The sequence below is a fragment of the Onychomys torridus genome, chromosome X, assembly GCF_903995425.1.
Source record: "Onychomys torridus chromosome X, mOncTor1.1, whole genome shotgun sequence".
In the NCBI taxonomy this organism is placed as follows: domain Eukaryota; kingdom Metazoa; phylum Chordata; class Mammalia; order Rodentia; family Cricetidae; genus Onychomys; species Onychomys torridus.
The window spans coordinates 89564776-89591330 of NC_050466.1; the positions used below are offsets into that span (position 1 = coordinate 89564776).

At 46.4% G+C, this 26555-nt stretch overlaps 1 protein-coding gene across 7 annotated transcripts in view; it reads left to right on the top strand.

Annotated features, from left to right (window-relative positions):
* Positions 1 to 26119, top strand: part of Dlg3 (discs large MAGUK scaffold protein 3) — a 52722-nt gene extending 26603 nt beyond the window's left edge. For 2 of the 7 annotated variants that reach the window (XM_036174159.1, XM_036174160.1), the window contains 11 exons: positions 2419 to 2533; positions 14178 to 14354; positions 14842 to 14917; positions 15685 to 15784; positions 19213 to 19254; positions 20484 to 20534; positions 21077 to 21178; positions 21584 to 21756; positions 22413 to 22522; positions 22805 to 22896; positions 23903 to 26119. In XM_036174159.1, coding sequence (XP_036030052.1) covers positions 2419 to 2533; positions 14178 to 14354; positions 14842 to 14917; positions 15685 to 15784; positions 19213 to 19254; positions 20484 to 20534; positions 21077 to 21178; positions 21584 to 21756; positions 22413 to 22522; positions 22805 to 22896; positions 23903 to 24009 — 1145 coding nt within the window. In that variant the 3' untranslated portion in view covers positions 24010 to 26119. Of the gene's footprint in view, positions 1 to 2418; positions 2534 to 14177; positions 14355 to 14841; positions 14918 to 15684; positions 15785 to 17551; positions 17598 to 19212; positions 19255 to 20483; positions 20535 to 21076; positions 21179 to 21583; positions 21757 to 22412; positions 22523 to 22804; positions 22897 to 23902 lie in introns of all 7 variants that reach the window. The other 5 variants (XM_036174156.1, XM_036174158.1, XM_036174154.1 and 2 more) reach the window with 4 other exon arrangements.
* The last annotated feature ends 436 nt before the right edge of the window (positions 26120 to 26555 follow it).

A 26555-nucleotide genomic window follows, 5' to 3' on the forward strand; every position in this document is an offset into this window, starting at 1 on the left:
CCCTCCCTAGCCCTGTGGACCTGTTAACCTGGTACCTAACAGGGGGTTAGTAATGCCCCCCAAAGTGTGTTGAGCAACCTCAGTGGTTCCCAGTAGTTAGTGTCTGGAACTAAAGCATCCACTTTCCTGGTGCTGCAGTTAGGACAGGTGTGAGCCACTGTGGGTGCTGGGAACCAAACCCGGTCCTCAGCAAGAGCAACTGGGGCTCTTAATCACTGAGCCAGCTCTCCAGCCCCACAGTACTTCTTTATTACCTTTGAAAATCCTCTCTGAAGCTGGCGCCCATCAGTTAATACATCATTTGCTTTATTAGTTTGATCACAGATGGACAGTTTTCTAAATTGTCCCTCATTTACTCAACAGTCATTTAGCACAGGCTACTCGGTGCCTCTAGACATTAGGTAAGTGTCCAGATAGAAGTCAGAAACTGCTAAGGAACTCCAGAGGGTTCATCTGAATAAGAAAAATTACAAACTCAGTCTAAGGAACTTGAAAACCAGTAACAGGTTCCTTGAAGCAGCATCATTGCTCCCCTTCCCTCCATTACTTTAATTGGGTCCCCTGGTCCAGAATTATCAACCTTGGATTATGAGTTTTGAGGAAATGGTGGTTTGGTAGTTGTTTTTACAGGATTTTTTTTTGAGAAACACAGTTACTAAGCAACCGCTGTGACCTGCTGCTGCTCGGTTAGAGTTCAGTGGGCAGGGTCACCTCCAGAGAAGGCAATTCATAGACAAGAACAAAATGCTTGCAGATAGATTGGATGCCTTTGTGCGCTACTGTTCGGGGGTGGGGCTTGCGTTGTTTTAGTGAGGCAGGGTCTTATTCTGTACTCCAGGCGAGCCCGGAACTTAATGACCTTTCTGCCCTAGCCTTCTGGTGCTGTCATTACAGGTCTGAGCCACTGTGCTAGACTGGTTCCAGGTTCTTATAGTTCTTTGACTCATCATCCCCAAGGAAGTGCTGCCTGGTCAAATCTCTTGCCTGCATGGTTCTTCCCTGAGTGAGTGAGCGAGCTAGAAGGGAGGGCCTAGAAGGAAGGAGCAAGAAATGATCCCTGATCAGGGTTAGAGGCTAAGCCCTGGGGTGAGGCCAGTTGTCTCTCTGAGCAGCCCAAGGCTTCTATGACAAATCAGTCTCCACCCTCTACATTTAGATTAGGACGTCTCATTTAGATTGATGTGCTGCCTTGTAACTCTCAGAACAGGGACAATGTCCAGCTGCTGTGCACCCCCTTCCCCCATTTAATAGGTGAGTCAGTGACCCCACTGCTTCCTCCAGGATTGTAGGGACGGGAGTAAGTAATGAGGACAAATCACCATAACACTCAGTGCGTGATGAATGAAATAACACATGAATTGAACCAGTTGGCTTCATTGAAAGCACAGTGAAGAAAAAGCAACTTTGAGAAGAGGTTATTTACGTGACTTTTAACTCCACTCCTTCCTCCCCTTGGCTTCTTAGCATTTCCCTTTTCACCCAGCTGAAGGTCAGGTTGCTTTGCCCAGGGAGCGGGGGGGGGGGGGGGGGGGTGAGGGGGAGGGCAGGTGTTGGAGCAGGTGTTGTGTTTTCTCCCACAGAGTCACACAGACTAGGTGGGGTTGCTTCTTGCCAGCCCCTCTGTGGTGCATAAAAATGCTTTTGTGGAAGTTTTTCCCTGAAAGTGTTTTGAAGCAGCTGTCCAACCTTCAACCTCCAGCATAAATTTTGACTGCCTTTAAAGTCAGCTTGTCACTGAAGTACGCCTTGTTTTCTGCCATTTCTATAGCCTGTGCCTCTCAGTATACCCCATTTTACATAGCAATTATAGACCTGAAAAATGTTGTGTAAGGAGACATTTAGATTTAATGCTTGACAAATGATTACAGTTAGTTTCTTTTTAGACTTTGTACTGGGATCCACTATCTCCCCACTAAAAAAGTCATCCTGGGAAATCTGTCCTCCTTACCTAACAGTGATTGAATGGCCTCTGGTCCTTTCCAGCCCCCCGCCCTGCGTCTCAGGGCCATCTGTTCTCTGCAGTCCGCTTTTTGGGAAAGTCTCCTTGCCCATCTGCTCTCCTTTGGCCTTAGTGCCTGCTCTAAAGATTTATAAAGGCTGCCCTGGAACCTCTTTCCAGTTGTTATTTTTTAAGGATCAGTGAGATTTTGAAGCAGATAAAAGCAGTTTCCATTTTACATGCCCAAATGCAACTCTTTTTTTCTAGGGGCTTTTTCTCCCCCTGGGGCGGCAGCGGGGTGGGGGGGAGTGTTAGTCTGTCTTTCTCAACTTGGGGGAGGGACTCTGCTTATCAAAGCAAAGATTCCACCTCCCTGCTGCCTTGAAGCCAAGTCCTCGGGGCTTTCTGGCCGCGGGTGTGCTGGCCCAGGGAGCTCCCTGGTTCATTCTTTCCTGTCTTTCCCCTTGTCTCCCTGACAGAGTACAGTCGCTTTGAATCCAAGATACATGACTTGCGAGAACAAATGATGAACAGCAGCATGAGTTCTGGGTCTGGGTCTCTCCGAACCAGCGAGAAGAGGTCCTTGTATGTCAGGTAAGTTGCCCCTCTGAGGACCAGGCCCAGCCTTTCTTGTCTAACTGGTAGGGTGGGGATTGTGTACTCCCTGCACTAAAACTACACTTTGCACTGTGTGCGCAGGCTGTGTATTTTATGGTCAGTATCTCCTCCCTTTTGTGAACTGGTTTCTTCCTCTTCGCTCATGAATGAGTCAGTACGGGAAATGTTCAGTTTGCTCTAATTGTACGACGATTAGATGATTGTTGCTAGTCAGCATTCCAATAACACTTGAATAGTCAAAGCATGTTGCTTGCAATCTGTGCTTTGAGGGGAAACTTAGCATCCCCATCCCCTTCCACTTCCATATATATATATGCATGATAGACACAAGGAGCATATCAGTTATCACAGTGTTCTACAGGGTCTCTTAAGAGACCAAAGAGCTGGCAGGTTGCTGTAATCTGGATATTTTGATATGTCTCTATCGCCCTCTCTCCACCTGCTGCATGTGAATCATAGGACAAGATAGTGTATGCTCCCTGAGAAGTGAAAGGCAGGGACAGATGATCACATTGCACTAACTGATAAAAGCTTGGTGATGACATTGTCAAAGACTGAGCTTTTTACCCTTGAGGGGATCAAAGTACAAAACCTTAGTTGGTAGACTAAGAAGGGGACACTGAACTTTTCTTAAAATTAAAGGTAGTTTCCTTCTTTCTGCCAGGCTCTTGAGCAAAACTCCAACAGTCTGGCCAGCAGTACATTGTATCTCTTCAAGGTCAGACACCTTATAGAAAGGTGGTGGGATTATTCCCCAGAGCCAGAAGTAGTTCCAGGTTGATTTCACTGGTTGAACATTTTATGGTGGCCTCTGCTACTTGCTGGAGGCTGGAAGGAGAGGCCAGTTGCCTGGTAACATGACAATTACTGTGTCCTTGGGGTGTGAAATGATGGTAGCTAGCTGATGTCAATGCTAATTGCAGTTCTCACGTGCTGGCTTTTCTTTTTCCACAGTTGGTTGTCACTGACCCTGCTGCAGGGAGTCAGCCTAGGGAGCGTTTTGTGCATCTGAGGCCCACTAGAACCCTCAGAGCTCTTTTCTAAAGTGAACCCTGCACTCTACTCTTTGTGGGTGGAGAGCATTTGCTGCATTCGCCTCCTGCTGACAGCAGAGAAGGGTAGAGAGGCTTGGCAAGGTCCAGCCATCTTTCCAGTCTCCGCCTGGAGAAGAAAGGCCCGTTGGTGGTCACTAAAGCCCTTGCTTGGGATCTACAACATGGACAGTGGGTCTCTGATGGGAGGAACCATCATGTGCTGTCACCCCAAAAGTGGGTAATACTTATGTGACTTGGTCAGGATTGTTCCGTTCTGTGCTTCCAGCCCCCGCAGATGTGGCACTCCAGTGTGCGTGGGAAGCTCTCTTTAGGCAAGACAGTTCCTTCAGAGAGCTTTATTTTTAGATCTCTCCTCTCCGCCTAGCCTCTGCTAGTGCTGTCCCTGCCTGGATAGGGGAACTGGGCACTGGTTCTTGATGTGGAGCACCTTTCTGTGGTTCAGGCAAGGTATCCACTCAGCTGGACTCTGGGAAGGAAGGGAAAGACCACGACTCTCTTTCTAGTGAATCAATTTTATATAATCTGCTCCTAACCTTGCCTGGATAACTGTGTCCTCTGAGGTCAGTAGATATGATCTAGAATGAAAACTGCTTGTGATCACTAGATGCAGCCAGGGGAGAGAGAATGTTTTATGGTTCCAGCTGGGAGTGGGAGACCTTTCCTGGGTTAACCCCTTGGCCTGCTCTCCTCTGTCCCTGCTGCAGCCTTTGTACTGTACTCTTTGTTCTGTTTCTTCCGTATATGAACACACTTGTTTCTTTCATGGATGGTGGTGAGGGTGAGTGGGGAGTATGTTGGGGCTTGAACTTAGGGCCTCACACATGTTAGGTAAGCACTCTATCACTCAGCTGCATCTCAGCTCCTTTAAGTTATTTGTTTTAAGATATGCATGGTCTTACTAAATTGCTCAGGCTGGCCTGTAAATCACTTTGTAGCCCAACACAGTCTTTGAATTTATGATCCTCTTGCTTCAGCTTTTTGAGTAGTTGGGATTACAGGCCTGCACAACTAGTTTCAACTTGTTTCTTACATTCTTAAAAAGAAAAAAAAATTCCATTGATACCAACAATTCCTTAAACTATTACCTCCTCTCTTCTTTCACTGAATTCTGTGGCAGGAAACACTAGTTCCTTAAAAGATTACTGTGACTGTGTAGAAAAGCAAGTCCTTTAGTCAAACTGGACAAATGCAGGTTTAAACAGAGGAAAATGGGGTTCTTAATTGTGTATGTGTGCAGTCAACTGTATGCCTGCATGCCTGTGTGTGCATGTGTGTAGGCCAGGCTGACTGCTGGTGATCCCAAGATCCTCTTGCCTCTGCTTGCCCAGCACTGGGATTGCAGGCATGTACTGTCATGCCTGGCATTTTTATGCAGGTGCTAAGGATTGAACTCAGGTCCTCAGGTTTGCATAGCAAATGCTTTTCTGACTGAGCCATGTCCCAAACCCCAAGAACAGACTTCTTCACTCTTCTTAGTGTCCAAAATGCACTGTCTTAGGCAGTGTTGTCCCCGTGAAATATGAACAAAGGAATATCATTTGCAGAAGCCTATCCTAACATTCAGGCTGGGAAATTTGGGAGTTAGCTGTCCTCTCTGCTGCCACTTCTTCCAATCACTTTTGTCAGTGACCTATGGCATGAGCACTAGCTTTTCAGCCTGGTGATAGGACTCCTGAGCAGCCCAAGAAGGCTTCAGAGGAACATTTGTCAGGGATCAGCAGTGACCTTGTGGCCATCATATTCAGTGACTGGTTCTTCAACACCAGTCTGACCTCTTTATCACCCGTGTCTCTACAAAGTTCTTGCCTTCTGCTTTAAAAGCTCTGTCTACCTTGCTAACTGTCCCTAAACACCTCATTGGCTCTCATCCTGACATGGCAATACCATTGCTTTCCACAGCTTTACATCATATTGTTGTAGAAATGACAGCCTTGATTTTTTTTTTACCAAACCTCAAGCCTAGATATCAACAACCTGATGGACATATTCAGAAAATAAAGCTGCTCACCTCATGCCTCCAACAAACTGGACTCTCCCGCCCCCCTTCCCAGCTTTCCTTAAGTTAATTGCCTTGCCTTGTCATGTGGAAAAGGAATTAGATTTGTTCTGTCACCCAAGGCATATTTCAGTTCAGTGTGAGGAAGCAAGAGCTCATAATAAAAAGGTTGAGAAGGATTGGACTGCTATTTGGGAGAAGATACTTTATGTTTTTGGTCACTGAAGGGGTTATACAAGAGCCTGGGTGACCCTTTGCCCTGGGCGTTGCAGAGTTAAAGCCAAGACATTATTCTGTACCTGTTCTGCTTAGAAGCTTTCCATAGTACACTGGCACCTTCAGTTTCAAGAGAAACATCATCACCATACAGCATGACCTTTATTATTGTTTTTCAATGTTTTTTTAAAATCCTTTAAATAATCCTATATTATGATCCCATTTTTGCATATGAGAAAACTGAGGCTTGACTCAGACTGCTAAGAAGTTCCCAAGTTGGAATGTGAACTGAGTTGCACTGACCTTCAATGAAGTATAATTCTTTCAGTGTTTCCCCAACCCACTAACTGATGGCAGTTGGTAAAAATATATCCCCAGCTACCTCTTGTAGAGAGGTTCAGGTCACTGTGCATAGTGATTTTTTTTTTTTTTTTTGGTTGTTGCTATTGTTTGTTTGGTCAATTGGTATTTCTCCCTTAGTACTCAGGATTGATTGAACCTAGGGCTTCGCACATGCTGCCCCTGGGCTACATCCTCAGCTCTCTTTTCTTCCTTTTTTGTTTCTTTTGAGAGATTTCACTGTGTGAACCAGGCTGACCTCAATCTTGTGATCCTCCTACCCCAGCATCTCAAGTAGCTGGGATTACAGGCCTATGCCACCAGGTCTGCTACAAAACGTGTTTTTAACAGTCAGAATGCTCAAGAATGGCCACTTTATGCCATGATTGACGCTTATTTTGACATCAGTGCAGCAACTAAACATTCTGTTTCCTGTTCTGTGGAAGGCAGTAGCGCAGAACTAATAACTTGAGCCTGGTTGCTGGGGTAGATTCAGGGAAGCAGGTCTGGTTCCTGTCCTGGCTCCCCTCTATTTGGGGTGATGCAGCTGGACTCTGCAGTTCGGGGTTCAGTTTGGTTGCTGTTTCCTCTCTTGACACTTTCCTTTTCCTTTCCTCATTGCTCCTCCCTACCTCCCCCCAGATTCTAGCTCCCTCTTGTTTGCAGAGCTATTTTAAAGGAGGCAACTCCCTCTCATGGCTGCACTGAGGCTGTAACTGTTTTGATCCTAGGGGTGATGGGAGTTTGGAAGAGGGGGGCAGGAGGAAGAAGGAAAGATAACAGTATTTGGAGACTGCTGGTTGTTAGCTTTAAAGCTACCAGGAACTTAGTGAGAAAGGCCTTACCTCTCTTTACCGTACTAGAATCATCTCTTATTGGGTGAGTGATGAACAGAGCCTTTCTCTATGCCCAGCTGGGCTTTTGCTCAGCTACTGCAGTGTTTGCTGGTAGAGACCACAGAAATCACCTCTCATGCCACTGGCTCCCAATGGCTTGGCTAGGTGTTTAATTTAGGCTATTTGCATGGGAAGCCAAGGCAAAGCTGCTGAATAGGTTAGAATTCCAGCGGTGACTTAGATTTTATAAATGAATAGATGAATGAATGACCTTGGCCTCTAAAGGTTGCCATGAGACTTAATTGTGCAATTGTGGAAGTAGCTTTTGAAAATCTGTGTGGCCTCCTCTGGTTGCATTCTTTGCAGCCTCAGGACACCATTCTGGCAGTCGGAGTCTTGGTCTCCTAGTTGGCCATCTCTCAGCCTTCTTCCCACTCTAAAATGGAAATCCTGTTGGGGCATCTGTAGTTTCCATTCAATGAGGTGATGTTAGTATATTGGCTTGGTCATCAAAAAAGACGAGAGAGAGTGCTTCTTCCATCAACAGCAGGACACTTTGCCCAGTGGTGTTCATTGAAGCCCAGCTTGGTTTATTCATTAATAAGTTTCAATAGTAGATGAAGTTGCTAATCAGAAAATATTGACAGGCTTTACTGTCTAACAGAAATTGGGAGTGGTGAAAATATTACTTTATTTTTGGAGAGCTAGGGGTCAAATATAGGGCCTCAAATGTACTAGGCAAGTACTTTACTGCTGCACTGCACATCTGGGCTATTATTAAAAGCACCAGTAATGTGTGGAAGGCTTCAGTGCTACCAGTGGCTGCTGGAGCTGCCTGCTCCCAAGAGCCAGTGTTAGTAACCATTCTGTTCATTGCGTCAGCTGCAGGGCCTGTGAGCCCTGCGTGGTCTCTTATTGTGGGTTGTTGGTCCTTGAATGTCTCTTAAGATTCCTGGGTGCCCTTCAAGGCCTGGCACTTTTAGATAGACTAGAGATGAAGTTCCTGACCTCCTTGTTTGAAGGTGCACCAAGATGCCTGACTCTGCTAGCCACATTTGGTGCTACTCTTATGCATATACCCATGAAAGTTTGGCTTTAGAATTTTGGATGTTCTTGGAAGCTGCTGGAAACTTTAATTTTGTACCAGGGTCAAGAACTGATGTGTATTTTATGGTTTTCTGGCTTGTGTTAGGCCAACCAGGCAATGGATGGTCTGTTCAGTGTTTGAATTATATGCTCCCAAGCATATATATGGCATTTAGCAATGCACCAGGCCTCAGCTGCAGTAGAAGGGAAATGCAGCAGAGCATTGAGGGATAATACTTTGAGGGTGTTCTGTGGCATAGCCTGGGTTCATCTACCCTTCACAAGCACTCAGAAGGTCTTCCTTGGTGATAATATTATGAAAACTCAAAAGGAATCATGTGAGAATTAATTGCAATAAATAGAAATTAATAAAGGAAGGTTGCTACCAAATGCCTGGAATGGATTAAAAAGCAGGATCACAAAACAAGGAGAAACTTGGGCTAGGTCATGGAGGATTTGTGCAGGGGACCAAGGTTAGCCACACAACTCAGGCAAGACAGATAGATGGCCTTCCCTAGGTCAGGAGGTGGGCTTGATCCTGAGTTCTGTGGAAGCAGCCCCTTGCCTTTGAGGCTAGTAGTACTAAAATGTTCTTGTTTGCTCTGTGTTGTGAAACCTGCCTAACCAGTTCCCGCCAAGGAGTTGTGTTTTCATTGTATTCTGGCTTGTGAAGTTTAAGGTGCCACAGTGGCTGTGCAAGGTGCTTAGGATTTCTCTGGATCTTTTATACTCAAGCCTCACAATTTAAGATCGGAACTACAAAGACTTTTGCTAGGCAATCGGTTTGCTTAGAGCTGATTATATCCTTCGTTTCTCCTCCGAAACGAAGATTGACAGAGTTCCTCAGAACATAAGGTATTGTCCCTGTGAATGGGCGCATGCACGATCCCTTTGAGGATATTTCAAAGATCACCTCTTAAACAATATAGCTTCCAAGCCCTTTGGAAACATTGTCTCCTGAAAGAAGCAGGCTGTGGCCTTCAATGTTGGTATGCTGCAGAGTAGTCGGGGCCTTGAACCTGTGCACTTCTTCCCCAAACAAGTCTGTATGTTGTCTGCTTTGACCTTGATGATTGGAAAGCTGTAGGGTTCCCCAGGATCTGCCTCTTGGGGCTTCTTTGATACACAGCCATGGTCAGAGGCTGGGAAGCCGCCTTCTGCTATGTACCTAGAGCACTGTGGCTGTGGACTTGGGAGTGGTAATATTTTTGGAAGCTTTGGCCTTTCATGACACAGTGTTTCTCAGTGACTGATCGTTAACTTAACCTCAGCTTTGTAAAATTCTTTTTACTGGGCTGACAAGATGCTTCCCACTGAAGCCTGGTGACCTGAGTTTGATTGGCTGGATCCCTCCTAAAGGTTAAAGCAGATAACCAACCCCACAAAGTTGTCCTCTGATCTCCACAATGTGCTGTGACATACATGGCCAACAACAACAATAATAATTGAGGAAGAAGTTCGAAATTCATAAGTTAAAAAGAAATGATTCAGAAAAAAGGGGGGCGTTTCTCAGGCTTTTCATCTTCCAACACACCTGTCCTCAGGTAAGCTTACTTGTGTACACACAGTGGCGGATCATTTTAGTATGTCCTTTTTTAGGTGTGTGAGGACAAAGGTTTGGCTTTCTTTTTTCCTTCCTGCTGTCTCTTTGAATCAGATGTTGAAATGGTCCTGTGTCATTTAGACCTTACATCTGGTAAACTTCTATCCCATGACAGTGGTTCACTTTGGCTGGAGAGGAGGAGCTGGGAGGGTCGTGGAGGAAGAGGTGCTTAGAATAAAAGGCCTGTCTCTTTGTTAGTGCTCTAGGCTGCTTGGCTGACTATCATTGATAGAAGGCCACAGTTTTTCTCTTAAATTCTTTGACAATTTCACAGGAGTGTGGGGGAGGGGGAAAGAGCAAGAAGTGAATTTTGGTCAGTTGTCATCCCCATTACCCTCTCTTGTCCCTTTTGTTTGTGACCCACTGAGGGTAATTATGGTTGCTTGCATAAGCATGAATGTCGAGTTATTTACTGGAGCTTGGGGAACTTATCAGTGGCACAGAAGAAAATGACTCCCTTCTCTCCCAGCACCCATGTTAGATGTCCACAGTTTAGTATCCTTTTTCTTCAAAAAAAAATTAGATTAAAAAAATGTGCATGAGTGTTTTACCTGCACGTATGTATGTGTACATTGTGTGTGCCTGGTACCTGTGGAAGTCAGAAGATGGGGTCCAGTCTCCTGGAACTGGAATTATGAATGGTTGTGAACCACCGTGTGGGTACTAAGAACTGAACCTGGGTCCTCTGCAAGATTAACAGAGTGCTCTTAACTGCTGAGCCATGTTTCTAGCCCATGGCATGCTTTTCAAAGATCTTAGAGGATAGCTGACATATTTTTAAATATTTATTAAGGTCTAATTTATATTCCTTTTTTGGCTGCATGAAACATGCTATGTGAGAGATTGAACTGAATACTCCTTTGCTGTGTTCTTTTCCACATGAAAGCATAACATGCAGATAATGAAAAAGTTAAGGCAATGAAGTGGTTCCCACAGGCCCATTAAGTGGGTGTCACACCCCTCAGCTGGACAATCCAGCTGCCCTTCACTGTGGCGCAATCAGATATGGATGCAATGATGAATCTTGCCAATGCCTTTTATTCCTTCTTCCAGGCCTTTGCTTACTCTAGCTAGAATGACCATTTTCTCCCTCTCTTTACCGTTGGAAATAGTGAGCCTTTATTGCGACCCTATTCAAAAATCAATACCTTTTCATTGCTTCCCAGAGGCTCTCCACTCCTGGGGAATGATCTAGGCTTTGTTTTGTCCCCTCTCTGTGCTTCTTGCTGCATCATACTCAGCCTGCTGTGCCCTCCGTCAGAGGGCGAGTTCTGCTAGGCTACTCCGTTCAGAATAGTAGAGATTAACTAAGAACTTTCTTTTCGATCAATCGAAACTGCAGATAGAAAAAACGTAGCATAACATTCTTGTGTGTGTCTCATATTTAACACAGCACATGCATTTAAATAATGGAGGGACAGGACTTTCTAGACATAGCCATATGGCAAATTAGTGTGTGTATTTTTAAAGATACCTGGCTGTGACTTAGACCTCATAACATTTTTTGACATTTAAGGGTCCTGGTCTGATAGTTGCCCATCCCACAGCGCTGAATGCTCTCCTGTGTGCTGCTGCGTCTGACCTTCATCTAGTACTTAGCATAACACAATTTCAGCAGGAAAAGAGGAGGAGTAGACTTAGAGAGAAACCCGTGTCAGGGGTTTGGAAAACAGACCAAAATCAGGACAAAGGAAGGAATTGTTGAAGGCAAGACCCAGACTCAGTAAGTGCTGGAGCTAGAAGGAAGCTTCAAGAATGTGGAAGAAATGTCCTCTTTTAGGCAGGAAAGTGGACAAGGTGAACTTTGAGGCCCCAATGTTCTGCTGAGTTCTTTTCCTGTTGGCAGCCCTGATTGATAGAAAAGGCAATTCTTAATTCATCTTTTGGGTTCATAACTGCACATATTAGTTAGAATTCCAAACCAAGATAGCATGTTCCTGTGTCCTTAATGAAGTTGTAGCTTAAAAGCATTGTCCATCCATTTCTTCAGTATAGCCTTGCTCATCATTCATAAAGCTGTCAAACAAAATCCAGATGGAACAGGTGCTACTTTTTAATGGGGATTTGAAGTTATGTAACTTTTGACCTTGTTTGCCAGGGAACTTAGAGCCTCTCCTGAAGTAAAAGGCTCAAGCCTGTACTTAGTGGAGCTGTTTCTCAATTTTTCCTTTAATCGACTTACATTTTTGGAAATTGTAAAAGGAACACATGCTGTGGTTACAAAACAAAATGAACAGTACAGCTCCTAATGTGCATTGATAAGTACTGGCTTTCTCGCTGGCTTGGTCTGTGCTTGTTCCAGCTGACTTGTGTATGTTCACATTGTGCAGTGTCTGAACTTAATCTCAGAAGTAGATGTCTATGAGTCTTAGTCAGATCTCCAGATAGTTGAAAATGACCAATTATTGGACTCTTGGCATCTAGAAAGCACATGCGTATTCACTTTCCCTTGTTCCCCAGCTTGCTATTGTTGTCGGCAAAGGTCAAGTCATGTTCTTTGGATGCTAAAATACACCCTGTATTTCTGCCCAGTCAACCCTGCCTTCTCATATTTTATACATACACCCTAGTCTACCTTAATTCTTTTGTTTGGCTTTAGTTTTGTTTTTTAATTTTTGAGATAGGATCTTCCTTGTTGTCTTAGTTACTTTTTTATTACTGTGACAAAACACCACGACCAAGCAACTAATAAAGCACAAATGGGGGCTTGCTTATAGTTTCAGAGAGTTAGTCTATGGCCATCATGGTGGGGAGCATGGCAGCAGGGAGGCATGGCACTGGAACAGTAGCCAAAAGCTTACATCTGATCAACAAGCAGCAGGTAGAGAGAGCTAACTGGCAGTAGTTTGGGCTTTTGAAATCTCATAGCCCACCCTAGTTGACATGGACCACACCTCCTAATCCTTCCCAAACAGTTCTACCAAGTAGACCAAGCATTAAAATATATGAGCCTATGGGGGTCATCCTCATTCAAACCATCATGCTATCTATGCCATGCTCATGATCCTTTCGCCTTAGCCCCTCCAGTGCTATAACCACCAGCCTATACCGCTACACTCAACTCCTGATTCATTTTGACATCTTTCTGCCTCCTTCTCCATACTTCCAAACTAATGTGTGCTTAATACAGATTCTGTTCTTCCCCAATATTGAAGTTTATAATGCCATTGTGTATTGCTCATCAGTTAGAATTAGGTTGCTCCAGCTTGTTGGTCTTTGTAGAACAGCTGACAGATGCCTGCCTTGCTTTAGGTTGCATGGAACTCAATTCAAATGCATTGAGCTCTGCTCCTGTCACATAGAGCTTGGAAAAGACCATGTAGTCCAAACGCCTTATCTGCTGGCCTCTGCCTCAGCCCTTATTGTTTGGAGTATATGGATTGAGAATTAAAGGGCTTTTGTTAGAGTTTAGATATTTTCATCTTCAAGTTGTCTTGACACCAAGTCTCAAGGGTTCTGTTTCTACATCCTGTCTTTCATCTGGGCTTGTAAACACTGAACTATGGTATGTTGGACTTGTAGCTTCCAACTGAGTGAGATAAGTGATAGGGAGGTAAAGTTTTAGCACCGGGTGTTGGGCAGTCCCCTGGCCTGTGTACATGGTTAAAGAAGAATGAGAGAGCCAGGCATGGTGGCGCACGCCTTTAACCCCAGCACTCGGGAGGCAGAAGCCGGTGGGTCTCTGAGTTCAAAGCCTACCTGGTCTATATAGTGAGTTCCAGGACAGCCAGGGAAATATAGACAAACACTGCCTCAGAACAAAATGAGGAGGAGGAGGAGAGGAACTGGAGAGGTGGGTGGTTCAGCAGTTAAGAGCACTGGCTGCTCTTCCAGAGGACCTGAGTTTGATTCCCAGCATCTAAGGTGGGCAGCTCACAACCACCTGTTACTGCAGCTCCTAGGGATTCTGGCATCTATGGGCATCAGCACACATATTACATACCCTTTCATACACACACATAAATAAAAATAAAAATTTAGAAAAGAACATGAAGAAGATAGAGACTACTTTGTGGGTAGAAAAAATAATAAAACCTGTTGCTGCAGTCCCTATTCGTGCTGGCCCCACACACTTAGTTACTATAGGATAGGATGAATAGATTTTTATTCAGGCATGCTCGTTTCCTTAGCAGGAAGCTCTGGTGGCACACAGGCTAGCTTCACCAGGACCTGAACTTTGGAGCTTTGTTTTACATTTATTTCCAAATCTCCTGCTGTCACATCCTACTGCATTTGAGAAGAGAGAGTAGGCAGCTGAGCAGGTCCTACTTGGAGCTGCCACTGTGTGTCTAGAAGCTGGGAGGAGATGGGATTTGTGAAAGAATTTCCCCTTATGCTCCTTGGGAATAGGACATTTCTTATTTACTAACTAGGGCCTGAAATGCTACCATCTCACAGAGTCTCTTCCTGTCTGCTGAGACTGCTGTGCTATTGGGTTGGCTCTCTTTCTCCGTCCTGGCATGATCTCTTCACCTTTCATGTGTTTCAGGGCCCTGTTTGATTATGATCGGACTCGGGACAGCTGCCTGCCAAGTCAAGGACTCAGTTTCTCTTATGGTGACATTCTGCATGTCATTAATGCCTCTGATGATGAGTGGTGGCAAGCAAGGCTGGTGACTCCACATGGAGAGAGTGAGCAGATTGGTGTGATCCCTAGTAAAAAGAGGTGAGTTTTCAAGGTTTTTAGCAAGGCTTTTCCTGACTTCTTCCTGTCTCTCTCTTTCTTTTCCTTTCTCTCTGTCACTCTTTTCATTCCTCTCTCTCTCTCTCTCTCTCTCTCTCTCTCTCTCTCTCTCTCTGTCTCACTCTCTCTGGTTGCTGTATATGTTTTGTGAGACAGTATCTCACTCTGTAGCACAGACTAGCCTGGAACTTCCTGTGTAGCCTAGGCTGGCCTCAAACCTGCTGCACCTCTACTGCCTCTGCGTCCTGAGGAATCAGTCATGCTCCAACACACCAGGCTTGGTTGTCCTTGTTTGCCTGTCATACAGTGAGTTTCTTGAGAGCATTGTATAGGCCTTGTTCGGCCTTGTGGAAGAGTCGGTACTTGGGGCATGGTATTGACTATATGAGCTGGTGTGGTTGTTGTGCCTGCCACAGCCCATTGCTGAGCCCATGTGCTGGCAGTAACTAGACTTCTGACTCCCAAACAGGGTTGAAAAGAAAGAGCGAGCTCGATTGAAAACTGTGAAGTTCCATGCCAGGACAGGGATGATTGAGTCTAACCGGGTAAGTGGGGACCCCCATCCAAGGCAGTCAGCCAGGGTGTAAAGAGGGGTGAGAGGCTTGGAATTTGGCCTGATGTGAAGAAGAACTGGGAAGCATGAAAGCTGTCTTTCTCAGGGGGCTGGCTTTGTACTGCTAGGAAACTGCCTGCTTTTCAGCAAGCAGCAGGAGCACGGAGAGCCCACAGTTAGTGTGCAGCCCTGTTGTCAGGGGACTGGCTCAGGAAGGGGTGGAGCTGCTTGACTTGGTGGGGAAGATGAAACTACTTCTGGTGTCTCCCTGGCAGCAGACCCTGCCAGAGCTGTGGAGACCCTGAGCCTAACCTGGTGGTGTCATCTTGCCAAGAAGACCAGCTCCAGAGTTTGTGCTTGCCTCCAGATAGGACAGGGCAAGGACACTCTCCCATCATTTTTTATGAGCTTTGGAGGCCAAAGAACTTGTGAAACAAGAGGGAAGAAAGGCATGGAGTAGATGACTGTATCAGTGCACCTTAGGGCTGTGTCTAGGAGGCAACCGTGACCTGTACTCTGTAGGAAGGCCAGTGAGTGATCCTGGACTAGGTTGTGCATCTACCATCCCCACCACATTCTCCTGCGAACATAATTTTCCTCTTAACATCAACTTTCATTTAATCTCATAGACTCCATTTGTGAAAGATGGTCTTTTATTTAGTTCACCATTGTCTCCATTTTAGTTTTTCTTGCATGCTTTAAAATCCATTGTTGTTTTTTTCTTCTGTCCTTCCCCTCCATCTTCATGTTCTTTCACAGTCGGTCAAAACGAAACGTAAAAAGAGTTTTCGCCTCTCTCGAAAGTTTCCATTTTACAAGAGCAAAGAAAACATGGCCCAGGAGAACAGCATACAGGAACGTAAGTAGCAGCAGAGTCCAGAGAGCAGACCATTCACAGCCCTGTCTTCTCCTCCTCAGTTGCCCCTTCCCTTACAAGGAGTTGGTGGCCACCCAAGTGCTTGTCTGCACACACACCTGCTTTCTTAATCAGGATAGAACCTGGCCTGCACAGGGAGATGTTGAAGCTTCTTTGTACAGCCCCTCACTTAGACTGAGTGTTGGAGGCTCTGAGGATGGCCCAGGTACCTGTGCTGGAAGTGTGAGACATGCTGTGGTGATAAAGAATGGTTTGCAGCTAGTGCCAGGGTTAGAAAATGTTTTTTTTTTTTTTTAAGAGAATAAGATCAAGGAACTAAGTGTTGCTCTCCTGGCTTCCACCTCTTGTGTTTTCTTTCCCTTAATTTCATTCATGTATGTTAAGAGAAGGGCTTGTCCCTCCCCAGATCCCTAAAGTCAGGGGCTGCTTCTGGAATGCCATGTGTGTGCAAGCATACAGGACACCCACATGACTCACAGCATGTTATGTCAGGGTACTTGCAGAGCCAGTTACCACAAGAAAACATTCCTGTTGACATAAGTTGATGTGGACACAGTGTTGCTCAGTATTATCTAAATAAAGATTTATTGAGAAACACAAGGCTGATTTGGTAGAACAGGCTAAAACACTAGGCTGCATTAGGAACCAATTCGATCCTGCTAAACCACTTACCCTACCACATGCCTCAGAAATTAGTTGCTCTGACAGTAACCTTAAACACCATGTCAGGTTTATACAGTAGTTTCTCATTCATGTCATTGTGAAATTGTGAACTGTAAGTGTCTCATTTACCAATCACTCCTCCATCATTCATGGAGCAATCTTGTCATCCAGAGCTGTGGGGTCTGACAGGAGACTGACTAGTTCTGGTAGAAAATGGCCCCTAGTAGGTCCACCTGGTTTGTGATCATGATATGTGTGGGTTGTGGCTACCTGGGGTAACCCTGATAAAACAAGGTATCTTCATCCAAATGGAGACTAGGGCTTACTGTCAGTGACGGGATAGAGGAGGTTGATTCTGCTTGTGAGCATGGGAGTCTGAGACAAAGATCTGAGGTAATGTTGCCACAGTTTACCAAATAAGCCTAGAACCTCCTAGTGGAGCCTAGTCTGGGGAGATGTTACTGTTTAATGGCCTAGCCAGTTGGGGGTGCCCACTGGCCATTAGGGTTGCAATTTTCTGGTGCCTGTTTTCCAGAAACCCAAGTTTAGGGAAGCTTTGGATACCACACCACAGAGAAGTTTGCTTTGAAGGGCTTGGACAGATTAGAGTATGGGGGAAAGTTCCCAGGGTGATGATAATTTTGTCTGCACACTTGACATATGGACATGTTTCTTTCATGCACCAATGGGAGATGTGTTACAGAGGCAAAGCAGAGACCTGGGCTCTACAGCTATAAATTTGGTCAAAGAAGGTATTTTTAAGCCTTGGAGTGTTGCCAGTCATGTGCGATGGGTATATGGGATATAGACTACCTCAGAAAGCTGGTCTACTCCAAGGCCTTTTGGCCACAGCTGAATCCACCAGGGCCAGACATCTTACCTGACATGGGCTATTCTTTCTCCAGCAGATGACTTCACCTTACTGTAGTTCTAAGTCTTCATGGGACTTTATACTCCTATCGCTAATGCTCACCTGCCTCTGTATTCTTCCTTCCCTCGTTTTTCTGTTCTCTCTTTCCCCTGGCTCTCTCCCTCCCCTCCCTCCCCTTCCTGTCCCCTTCCTGTCCCTGCTGTCTGTGAAATCAGGACTTCCCTGGGTTAAGTGACGATTATTATGGAGCAAAGAACCTGAGTAAGTCCACCCTACACACCATTAACTGTATTTGTGGCATGAATGGAGATCATGGGGCACCTGGGTGAAAGTGAAGGGTGGGGGAGGGCCGTGTTTGTGAGACCCTTTCCCATGGTAGGAAGAATGTGTGTGCCTTCAGTGCCCTTGTCGCTGGTATTCGAACAGATACCAGCGTTCCTGTCTGTCTTCTCCCTCTGCACCTCTGAGTGGTAGGGCATGAGCTTAGTGGCTCCATAGAATTGAGGAGGGTCTAGGTGCATGGCCAGGGTGAGTTCTCAGCTGACGTTTAGCCTCCTGAAGAGAGTGGGAGGGAGCCTGCCAGTTGCATCTTCTCCAAGTAACCCTACATCAAAGAGTCATGGCTAGGAACTGCAGCTTTTCCCGTCTGACTAACTGGGAACACAGTGAACTCCACATCTGAGCTGTTCCAGGGGTCCAGGTGCTACCATAAGGCCAAGGCCACCTGTCCATAGAGCACCTCTAAGGGGCCAAGATGGCCTGGTGGGCCTATCTGCACCACTTAATGGCCATGTATAGTTAGTGATTTTGTCTCAGAGAAGCTCTGACTGACATCTCCACTCTAGAACTTAGTCTAGATTGGGGACTAGAAAGGCCTAGATGAAGGTTCCTTAGCAGCTGTCCTTGCTTACTGCAGGTATCCACATTACAGCCTTCTGGGTGGGTTCTGTCCACATATGTTTTCCCTCAGTAAAGGATAAAGGTGGAAGGCACAGGAGCTGTCCTTGGGGCTATGCAGGGCTGAGCGATGTGTGACAACTCAGCAAGTCGTTGGGGAGGTGGGCACAGCATATCATGGTCCTGGCTGAAACGAGCAGCATCTCTCCATAGTTTGGTGTGTCTGCGTCTCATTTCCATTTGCCTGCTGTTCTTTTGCGAGGGCTGCCATGTCTGCCTCCTGTGAATGCAGCTCTTCACTTGAGCTTTCTCCGCCCACACTCCAAGATGGGCTGGCCCCAACTGTCTGTGATGGGAGGGCTGGCTTGTCTTCCAGATAGTCTTACTGGCTTGTTGTTTCTATGTATTTGACATGTGTTTTGTGGTGGATCGAGGCATACCCCCCTCACTGCTGAAGCCAAGCTCTCTTCAGCATGTTAGAAAGAAGGTTATGGGTCCCACCGAAGGTCAGAGTAGTGTTCCTGGTGACTGTTCCATCATCCTGTGATGGAAAGTGTCACACAATTCTGTACTTTTGGTAGCTGTCTTGGGAGAAAATGTGTGAGCAGCAGCATGCCTGGGCTTTTCTCTTTGACTGTCCCTATTTCTTTCCTGCCCATTAGCCTTAGGAGATGAGTTCTGAGACAGGATTTGGAAACCATCCAAATCAGCTGGCTTGATTCAGATGAAAGGAAATAAGGCTTCCAGTGCCCATAGAGGGACTTGGCAAACTGAGTGGGCTCTGGGGACATGGAGGAGATGGCCAGAACATCAGGATTGGAGCTGTGCTTCCCAGTTGGTTGCCTGGATGTGGCAGGCCTCCTGTGGCCTGACTTGGTTGGCCGCTCAGTGTCTCACTCCTGGCGCATTTGAGGTTGTGCTGCATGGGACCTCTCAGTGGTGTGTTCTGAATTGGAGTCTCTTTCTTGTTGGCTTGCAGAGGGAGTGACATCCAACACCAGTGACAGCGAGAGCAGTTCCAGTAAGTGTGTGTCATGCCCCCCGTCCTGTAGCTCCCCCATGTCTCCCAGCCATCATCACGCCAGTGTTGCACCGCTACCATCCCTGCTCAGAGGCTGCTGCTCCTTTTAGCCATGTACACTTTGAGCCCTGGAGATGCTGTGGCCAGTTCATTCATTTTGTTGGATGAAATCTGTAAATTAGAGAGAGAATAAGCCCCATAGCTCTGGCCAGGACCTGACTTGAAGCCATCCCTGGGGTATTGGGGGAAGGGTAAACTGCCAGTGATCAGGTCCCTGCCATGGGCATGGAGACTGTTGAGACTGCCAGGTTTACAGATTTGTTCAGAGACCAAAAGTAAAATGGCTCCTGACTTCCATCTGCCTTTTCTGGGATCCTAGGACCCACTTTAACTTCTGGCTGGGTTACATAGTCAGGAAGGAATTTCCCAATAGGCCTTGGGAGTGCCTATGACTACAGCATTGAAGCCACAGTTCAGACCTCCAAGCTTTGGGAACATTGGCCTTTGAGGAGCTGCAGTGACTAGAGGTCATAAAACTCCACCCAGAAGTCTCAGGCTCAGAAAAAGCCCTGTAGCAAGTATCCTGTGACTCCATGCGGATGTCACTGCCTTCCCTAGTACTGCTGTCAGCTAGTTTTGGGGACCATAGGCACCCAGCACCAAGTGCCTTGGCAACTGTTTTAGGAAGACTTCATTGCCAGGTTGTATGGGGGTCCACCATGAGCAGAAAGCAGGCTCAGCATTGCTCTTAAAGGGCACTGGGACCTTAGCTCAGATGTGCACCACTTTTCTAGATGCTTCTTAGAGGTGTGAGGTGGGCAAATAAATAGACCCTTAAAGGGGCAACGTTGGGCCAAAGCTTTGGGGTTGGGCTAAGTGTCTAGACTCAGGTAAAGTGACTCTGGTAAATGTGTTTCCACCAGTTGGAGCTTCTCTGTGATTCTATTCAGAATAAGGGGCCACTGAACATAACCAACTATTACCTATAAGAAGTAGTTCCCTAAAGCTTGGGGTGGTTTGCTGGAGACTTCTTGGCTTCTGGGTCTTGGCCCATAATTGGGCAATATTTCACTGAATGAAAACAACCCAGCCCAAGGTTGGTGAATGTCTTCTTAGCCTTCTTGCCAACAGAAAGTGATACTGTTTTGTGGTGGGTGTGGGGTGTGGTGAATGCTGTATACAGACAGCCAGATCATAAAGTGCTAATGTGTTTCCCTTTTTCGTTGCAGAAGGACAAGAGGATGCTATTTTGTCATATGAGCCAGTGACACGGCAAGAAAGTAAGCCCCCTTCTGAGAGTCTTGCCTTTGTGCCAGTCTCCCAGTCATGGGGCTCAGGACAGAGGGTAGCTAAGGGGCAGGAGAGGAGGAAGCTTGGCACATCCAGCTGTTGGCTCCTCCCTAGCATCACTGGGCAGATGCCATACACATAGCTCTTGTGATACTTTTGCCTACTGCTAGGAAGCCTTCCAAAGGGCAGGCGGATTTTTGAGGAAAGCAAGGGAAGGTCTGTTTCAATAGAGGCAACTGTTGCTGTAAGGGGGTGGGGGCTTGTATCCTCTCCTGGATATCTGCTTTGCAAGAACCTGTGTGGAAATTTTCCTCAATCTGTTGGAAAGGAAGATGCTTCTGATTTTTCAGACTTGTCTGAACTTAAGATTGTCACATTTAAAGGTTCTTTGAAGTCTTTACAGTTAAAGGCCAGAGACTGGTTGGAGTTGCTTCATCTTGTCTGAGTGGTGGCCACCGAGCCTCTCTATGCAGAGGTGGGGCAGGCTGCCCTGTGGGGCCTCTGTTCACTGTCTTGTGTTCTCCCTCCCCAGTTCACTATGCCAGGCCCGTGATCATCTTGGGCCCAATGAAGGACCGAGTCAATGATGACCTGATCTCTGAGTTTCCACATAAATTTGGATCCTGTGTGCCACGTAAGAGCCCAGGCAGACCCAGAGGAGTGAGGTTTGGTCTTCTGGGAAGTATATACTTTAAGGAAAGGGTCTAGGATCGGGGCCTTTGGGGACCTCCTGTCACCAGAGTAGATGAGATTGGTAGGGTTGACATCCAACCTGGCCGCTTGCGTTATGCTATGCAGTGAAAGTTTGGATGGTCATAGTCAGGATTGATTTTACAAACTGGGGGCCATTGTTGTTTTGGTTTTTGTTTCGTTGTGGTACTGGGGATTAAACCCAGGTTATTGTACACAAAGTGGTTTAAGGAATGAAGTTGGCTTTTATAGCTCAGATCATTGCCTTTGGGGCACACTACATTTCCTTCCTTCTTTTCCCTTCCTCCCTCCCTCCCTCCCTCTCTCCCTCCCTCCCTCCATCCTTCAGATACCACCCGGCCTCGGCGTGACAATGAAGTTGATGGACAGGATTACCACTTCGTGGTTTCCCGGGAACAGATGGAGAAGGATATTCAGGACAACAAGTTCATTGAGGCGGGCCAGTTCAACGATAATCTCTATGGGACCAGCATCCAGTCAGTGCGGGCAGTTGCAGAGAGGGTAAGCAGAGAGGAGATGCTCTGATTACCCTTGAACCATGGGGAAGACAAACGCTGAGGCCTGGCATCCACTTGCATTCATGTCCTTCCCACAGTGCTGAGCAAAGCTATGGTGTCCCTCCACGTGCCAAGCCCCCAGTCATGGCATATGTCTACATTGTGCAACCTTCACTGGCGCATCAGCCACCAGCGAAAAAGGCCCCTAGGGAGGAGTGGCCTTTTCTGGTTTATCAAGCCTGTGTTCATCAGACTTCTTGTCATTGTGACAAAACAACTTGGAGGACAAATTGATTTTGGCTTCAGAGGTTTTCACTTGTGCCACTGTGGCATAGTAAAGCCGAGCTGCTCATGTCGAGCAGGAAGCACAGAGACCCTGGTGCATGGGGCACTTTCTCATTTCCCCCCTTTTTGTTCCATCTGGGGTTTCCAAGGCCATGGACAGCTGTTCTTTCCCTGAGTTAATCCTTTCTGGGAAGGCCCTCACAGTACTTCTTAATCCCATCTATTTAACGATCAAGATGAACCACTGAAGAAACAGGAAGTAGGCCCTAAGCACTGCTCTGAGTTCCCCTCAGCTTGCTGTTTCGAATGCCCTGGACTTCTTGGTAGGACCCTATAGGCAGGGACAGGATGAGCTGACAGGGTCTGCTTTTGCAGGGCAAGCACTGCATCTTAGATGTTTCTGGCAACGCTATAAAGAGACTGCAGCAAGCACAACTGTACCCCATTGCCGTTTTCATCAAGCCCAAGTCCATTGAAGCACTTATGTAAGTGTCCATGGGACTCAGATGACCTTGGCGAGGAAAGAAAGTAGATTGGGTGGGCAGGGGCAGGACCCAGACAAAGCCCCAAACCAACTGCATGCCTGTTGTTCCTCCTGTTTGGGCCAGCTGGGCTTTGGGACTTGGAAGTTTTGAGGAGGGAGTTAGCCACGGGCTCTTCTAAGGGGGCGCTGTTTAGCCGATTTTTAGGAAATGTAGAACATTTTGTTGTGTTAATTAAAACATAGGAGCTCCTTGAGAAATGTATTGCTTCTGTGTCTTTGGCAGGGAGATGAACCGACGGCAGACATATGAACAAGCAAATAAGATCTTTGACAAAGCCATGAAACTGGAGCAAGAGTTTGGAGAGTACTTCACAGGTGAGAATTCAGGAGTCCGTGTGGTCATGAGTCTATGAGGTCAGCCAGACACACCTCAGGGAGACAGACTTAGGCAGAGCTAAAGTGCCTGGGGACTTTGCAGTCACTAAGCACAGACCTTTCCCCAGGCACTAAGGTTTCCTGTCAGCCACCAGTTAACACAAGCCACTCCCAAGCACTGCTTTTGTCTGTTGCTTTGTTTATTGTTTTCTTGCTCTGTGAGTTTGCAGGTTCCTTTGTCTCTTTCCCTCCCTGCTTTTCCTCCTGATTTTTTTTTTTTTTTTTTTGCCTTGCATGCTTTGGTGCTGAATAAATGTTTGTTGATGGTTTCTTAGTATAGTATTTGTCTGTCAGTTTGCATGTATGTACGTGTCACCTACTTTAGCAGGCCAGTTCTTAAAAGGTGGGGAAGGTCCCCTTTAAAGCACAGTACTGGATGTATATGTGCAGGTGGTAATGAGTAAAAAGGTTAGCCAAGTAAGGAATGCCGATGTTATTTATATACTATGGGTCTCACAATCCATATCTCTGTCCTTGTTTGTTGGGATGACCCCTGATGTGATGTGATGTGTTGTGATGGCCCCTAGGAGCTCTGCCTCTTGCCAGAAATTGTGGCTTTTTGCTCTTCACCTGCTTCCCTGGGGTTTTCCAAATCTATGGGTGAAGCTGCTTTAGAATTTTAGGCTGCCAGCCCATGACAGACAAAAGCAATGGGAGCTTCAATGTCTGGCATGAGGTGGGTACTCAATAAACACATTTCCTGTTCACTGCTAGTCTCACTGTCTCTGGCAGTTGACATCCAACCCTGGGCTCACCAAGCCAGCTACAGTTCTGTACCGAACTCTAGACAGTTAACTCAAGAAGTCAGACCCATGTTGCTGTGAACGTCCATCACAGCCCAGGGACATTACAGGAGGTTGGTTGTTAAGAGAGACAGGATGGCTGGGGCTTAGAGGGGGAGGGTTCCAGAGCACAGTGATAATTTTTCCTTTTCTTTCCACTTTAGCCATTGTACAGGGTGACTCACTGGAAGAGATTTATAACAAAATCAAACAGATCATTGAGGACCAGTCTGGGCACTACATTTGGGTCCCATCCCCTGAAAAACTCTGAAGAATCCCCTCCAACCATTCTCTTGTGAACAGAAGAAATCAAGTCCCTCTTCCCTCTCCTCCTCATTCCTGTCCCCCTGGGGACACCAAATGACTACTGTTCTTGTCCCCCTTTTTAGATATGTCAAAAATTGAGTTTTCTAGTCCTGTTCCTTTTTTAAAAACTTTTTGTTTTGTTTTAGTTTGTTTGTTTTTTTTTTTTTTTTGGGGATGATGCCATCTCACTCATCATGTGACCGTGCCCATTCCTGCATGGACCTTTCCCAAGCGCTAGCACAGGTGCAAATCCATCAGAGTTGTTTTCATAAACACCCAGCAGAAGCGAAGAGAAGAGAGGAGGACTGATGCAAAGACAGACTCTGGACAACTGCACAGCTTGTGAAGTGAGCGAAACAGCCCACGTGGTGAGGTGCTCCTGGGCATTTCTACCCTGCACTGCTGGCTTGCAGCTCTGAACGATGCAACATATTGGCAACAGAAAGTATCTTATTTATATATAGATATATATATGTAATTTATATACAATATATAGAGATTATTATATATATATATTATACACTCTTCTATAATATATATATATATATATACTCACATACATTGGGACTAGAAAATCTATGGAGACGTCCATCAATGGCACTATGTTATTAGAGAAATGCTTTACTTTCGTACTCCAATCAGATGACATCTCATGTTCCACCTGGTTGGGAAGGGATGACAACAGTACTCAGTGCTAGACCAAAGCACTCACTCAAATTTGGTCATTCTCTTCAGAGCTACGGTTGGCTCCGGGTGGGGCCAACCTGCAGCGTGAAGGAAGGGGCTTTGGCTGGGAGCTTGCAATTGGAGACTTGACTGAAAGCAGTTGCTGCTGCCCCTGCAGGGCAGCCATTCCTGTGCAGAAAGAGAGAATGGATGGCTGATGGCGCTCCGGATGAAATTGCCTATTGTTTTATGCCGCCTGATGTGTCTGCATGAGAGGTTTCCTTTTTGTTCATTTTTAAGCTGCTGTTAAACCCAAACCATGTTGTGCTACAGTGTCAGCCTTTTCATGATTCCAAATTTTACTTTTACTATTTAAGTGAATGCGTAGAATCCTATTTGCCAGTGTTCTAAAGGCTTGTGAGGTTCTGAAGGAGTCAGGCCTGGGATACAGCAGTAACTTAGGTCTGGCCATCCAGTCAACAGAGGGAAAGCAGGGGCTGGTGAGGGCAGAGAGTAGAAGCCGAGGCTCAGAGTTACCATGCTGGACTAGCTGTGGGTCCCTTCCTGGGGCCACTGACAGGAATAGGGAGGTGCTTGCCTTCCAGCTCTGTGCTGGGACAGTGGAAGAGCACCAGGCGTGGCCAGCCATGTAGTGAGTTGGATTTAGGTTCTTTTCTTTTGCAACTGCTCCATTTGCCCTACCCCAGCCCCCTCACCAACAGCTGGTAGCTTACTGTTTCTTCCAGAAGAAAGTAGACTTTAATGCTGTAAATTTGAGCTGTAGAGCTAAGACTCGCTTACTGGTGAGCTGTGAAATCTTGTTGCTTTTTTCCCAGAGTCTGATGGCAGTGACTGGTCCAGGTGGTTTTCCTCCCGCCGCCAGTGCAGGCAGCAGGTGTGGTCCAGGCCCTACCCCACCCCACTGTGCTCCTTCGAAGCCAACGTGCCTCCCTCACCTCCACACTGGAGGGACGACGCAGGGGAGAACATAGAATTGCTTGGCCCTCAACTGGGTTAGGACCATTGCAGGTGACGCAGTGTTGTTGACACTTTAAAGCATTACCAGCCACATTCAGGAACTCTCTGTTCACAGGTATCCTACCAGCATAATGAGGCTAACTGTGACGTGTGGGGCCCAAATTTAGGAGAAAGAAAAGGCAGCAGCTTTCTCTTGGGCAGTACACTGGATTGAAGGCAAAGAGGGATAAAGCGACAGATGATTGTGACTCTCATGGGAGGGTGAGCAGGGAGTGTTGATTCTTTGATGGTAACTGACATGTCTGAACAATGCTCAGCCCTCCCTCCCAGGGAAGAAAAGCAAAGATTCAAAGTAAGCATGATAATAGTTGGTTTACCAGTGTTCCTTCCAAGGAGACATATATTTTTTAATAAATGATAGTTGCAATGAACCATGGCTCAGAGACCTTTTTTTTTCTTTTTCTTTCTTTTTTTTTTTTTTTTTTTTTTTCGAGACAGGGTTTCTCTGTGTGGTTTTGTGCCTTTCCTGGGACTCACTTGGTAGACCAGGCTGGCCTCTAACTCACAGAGATCCGCCTGCCTCTGCCTCCCGAGTGCTGGGATTAAAGGTGTGTACCACCACCGCCCTGCAGCAGGAAGAAGGACTCAGACCAATGTTTCCTAGAGATGAGGGAGGGGGGCCGCCCCGGCAGTCCTTGAGAAGAGTGTGACCCTGGGTGGTGCTGGATCCTTTGTTAAAACGAAGCTAAAAGTGTATACTTGGACCTCACCTTGGCCTAGAAGCTGCCCTTATAGGGGCCATGTCCTTGGTGGCAAAATGCTGCCACTTTTCTAAAAGTTAGGTGAGGTGGAAGATGCTACCATAGC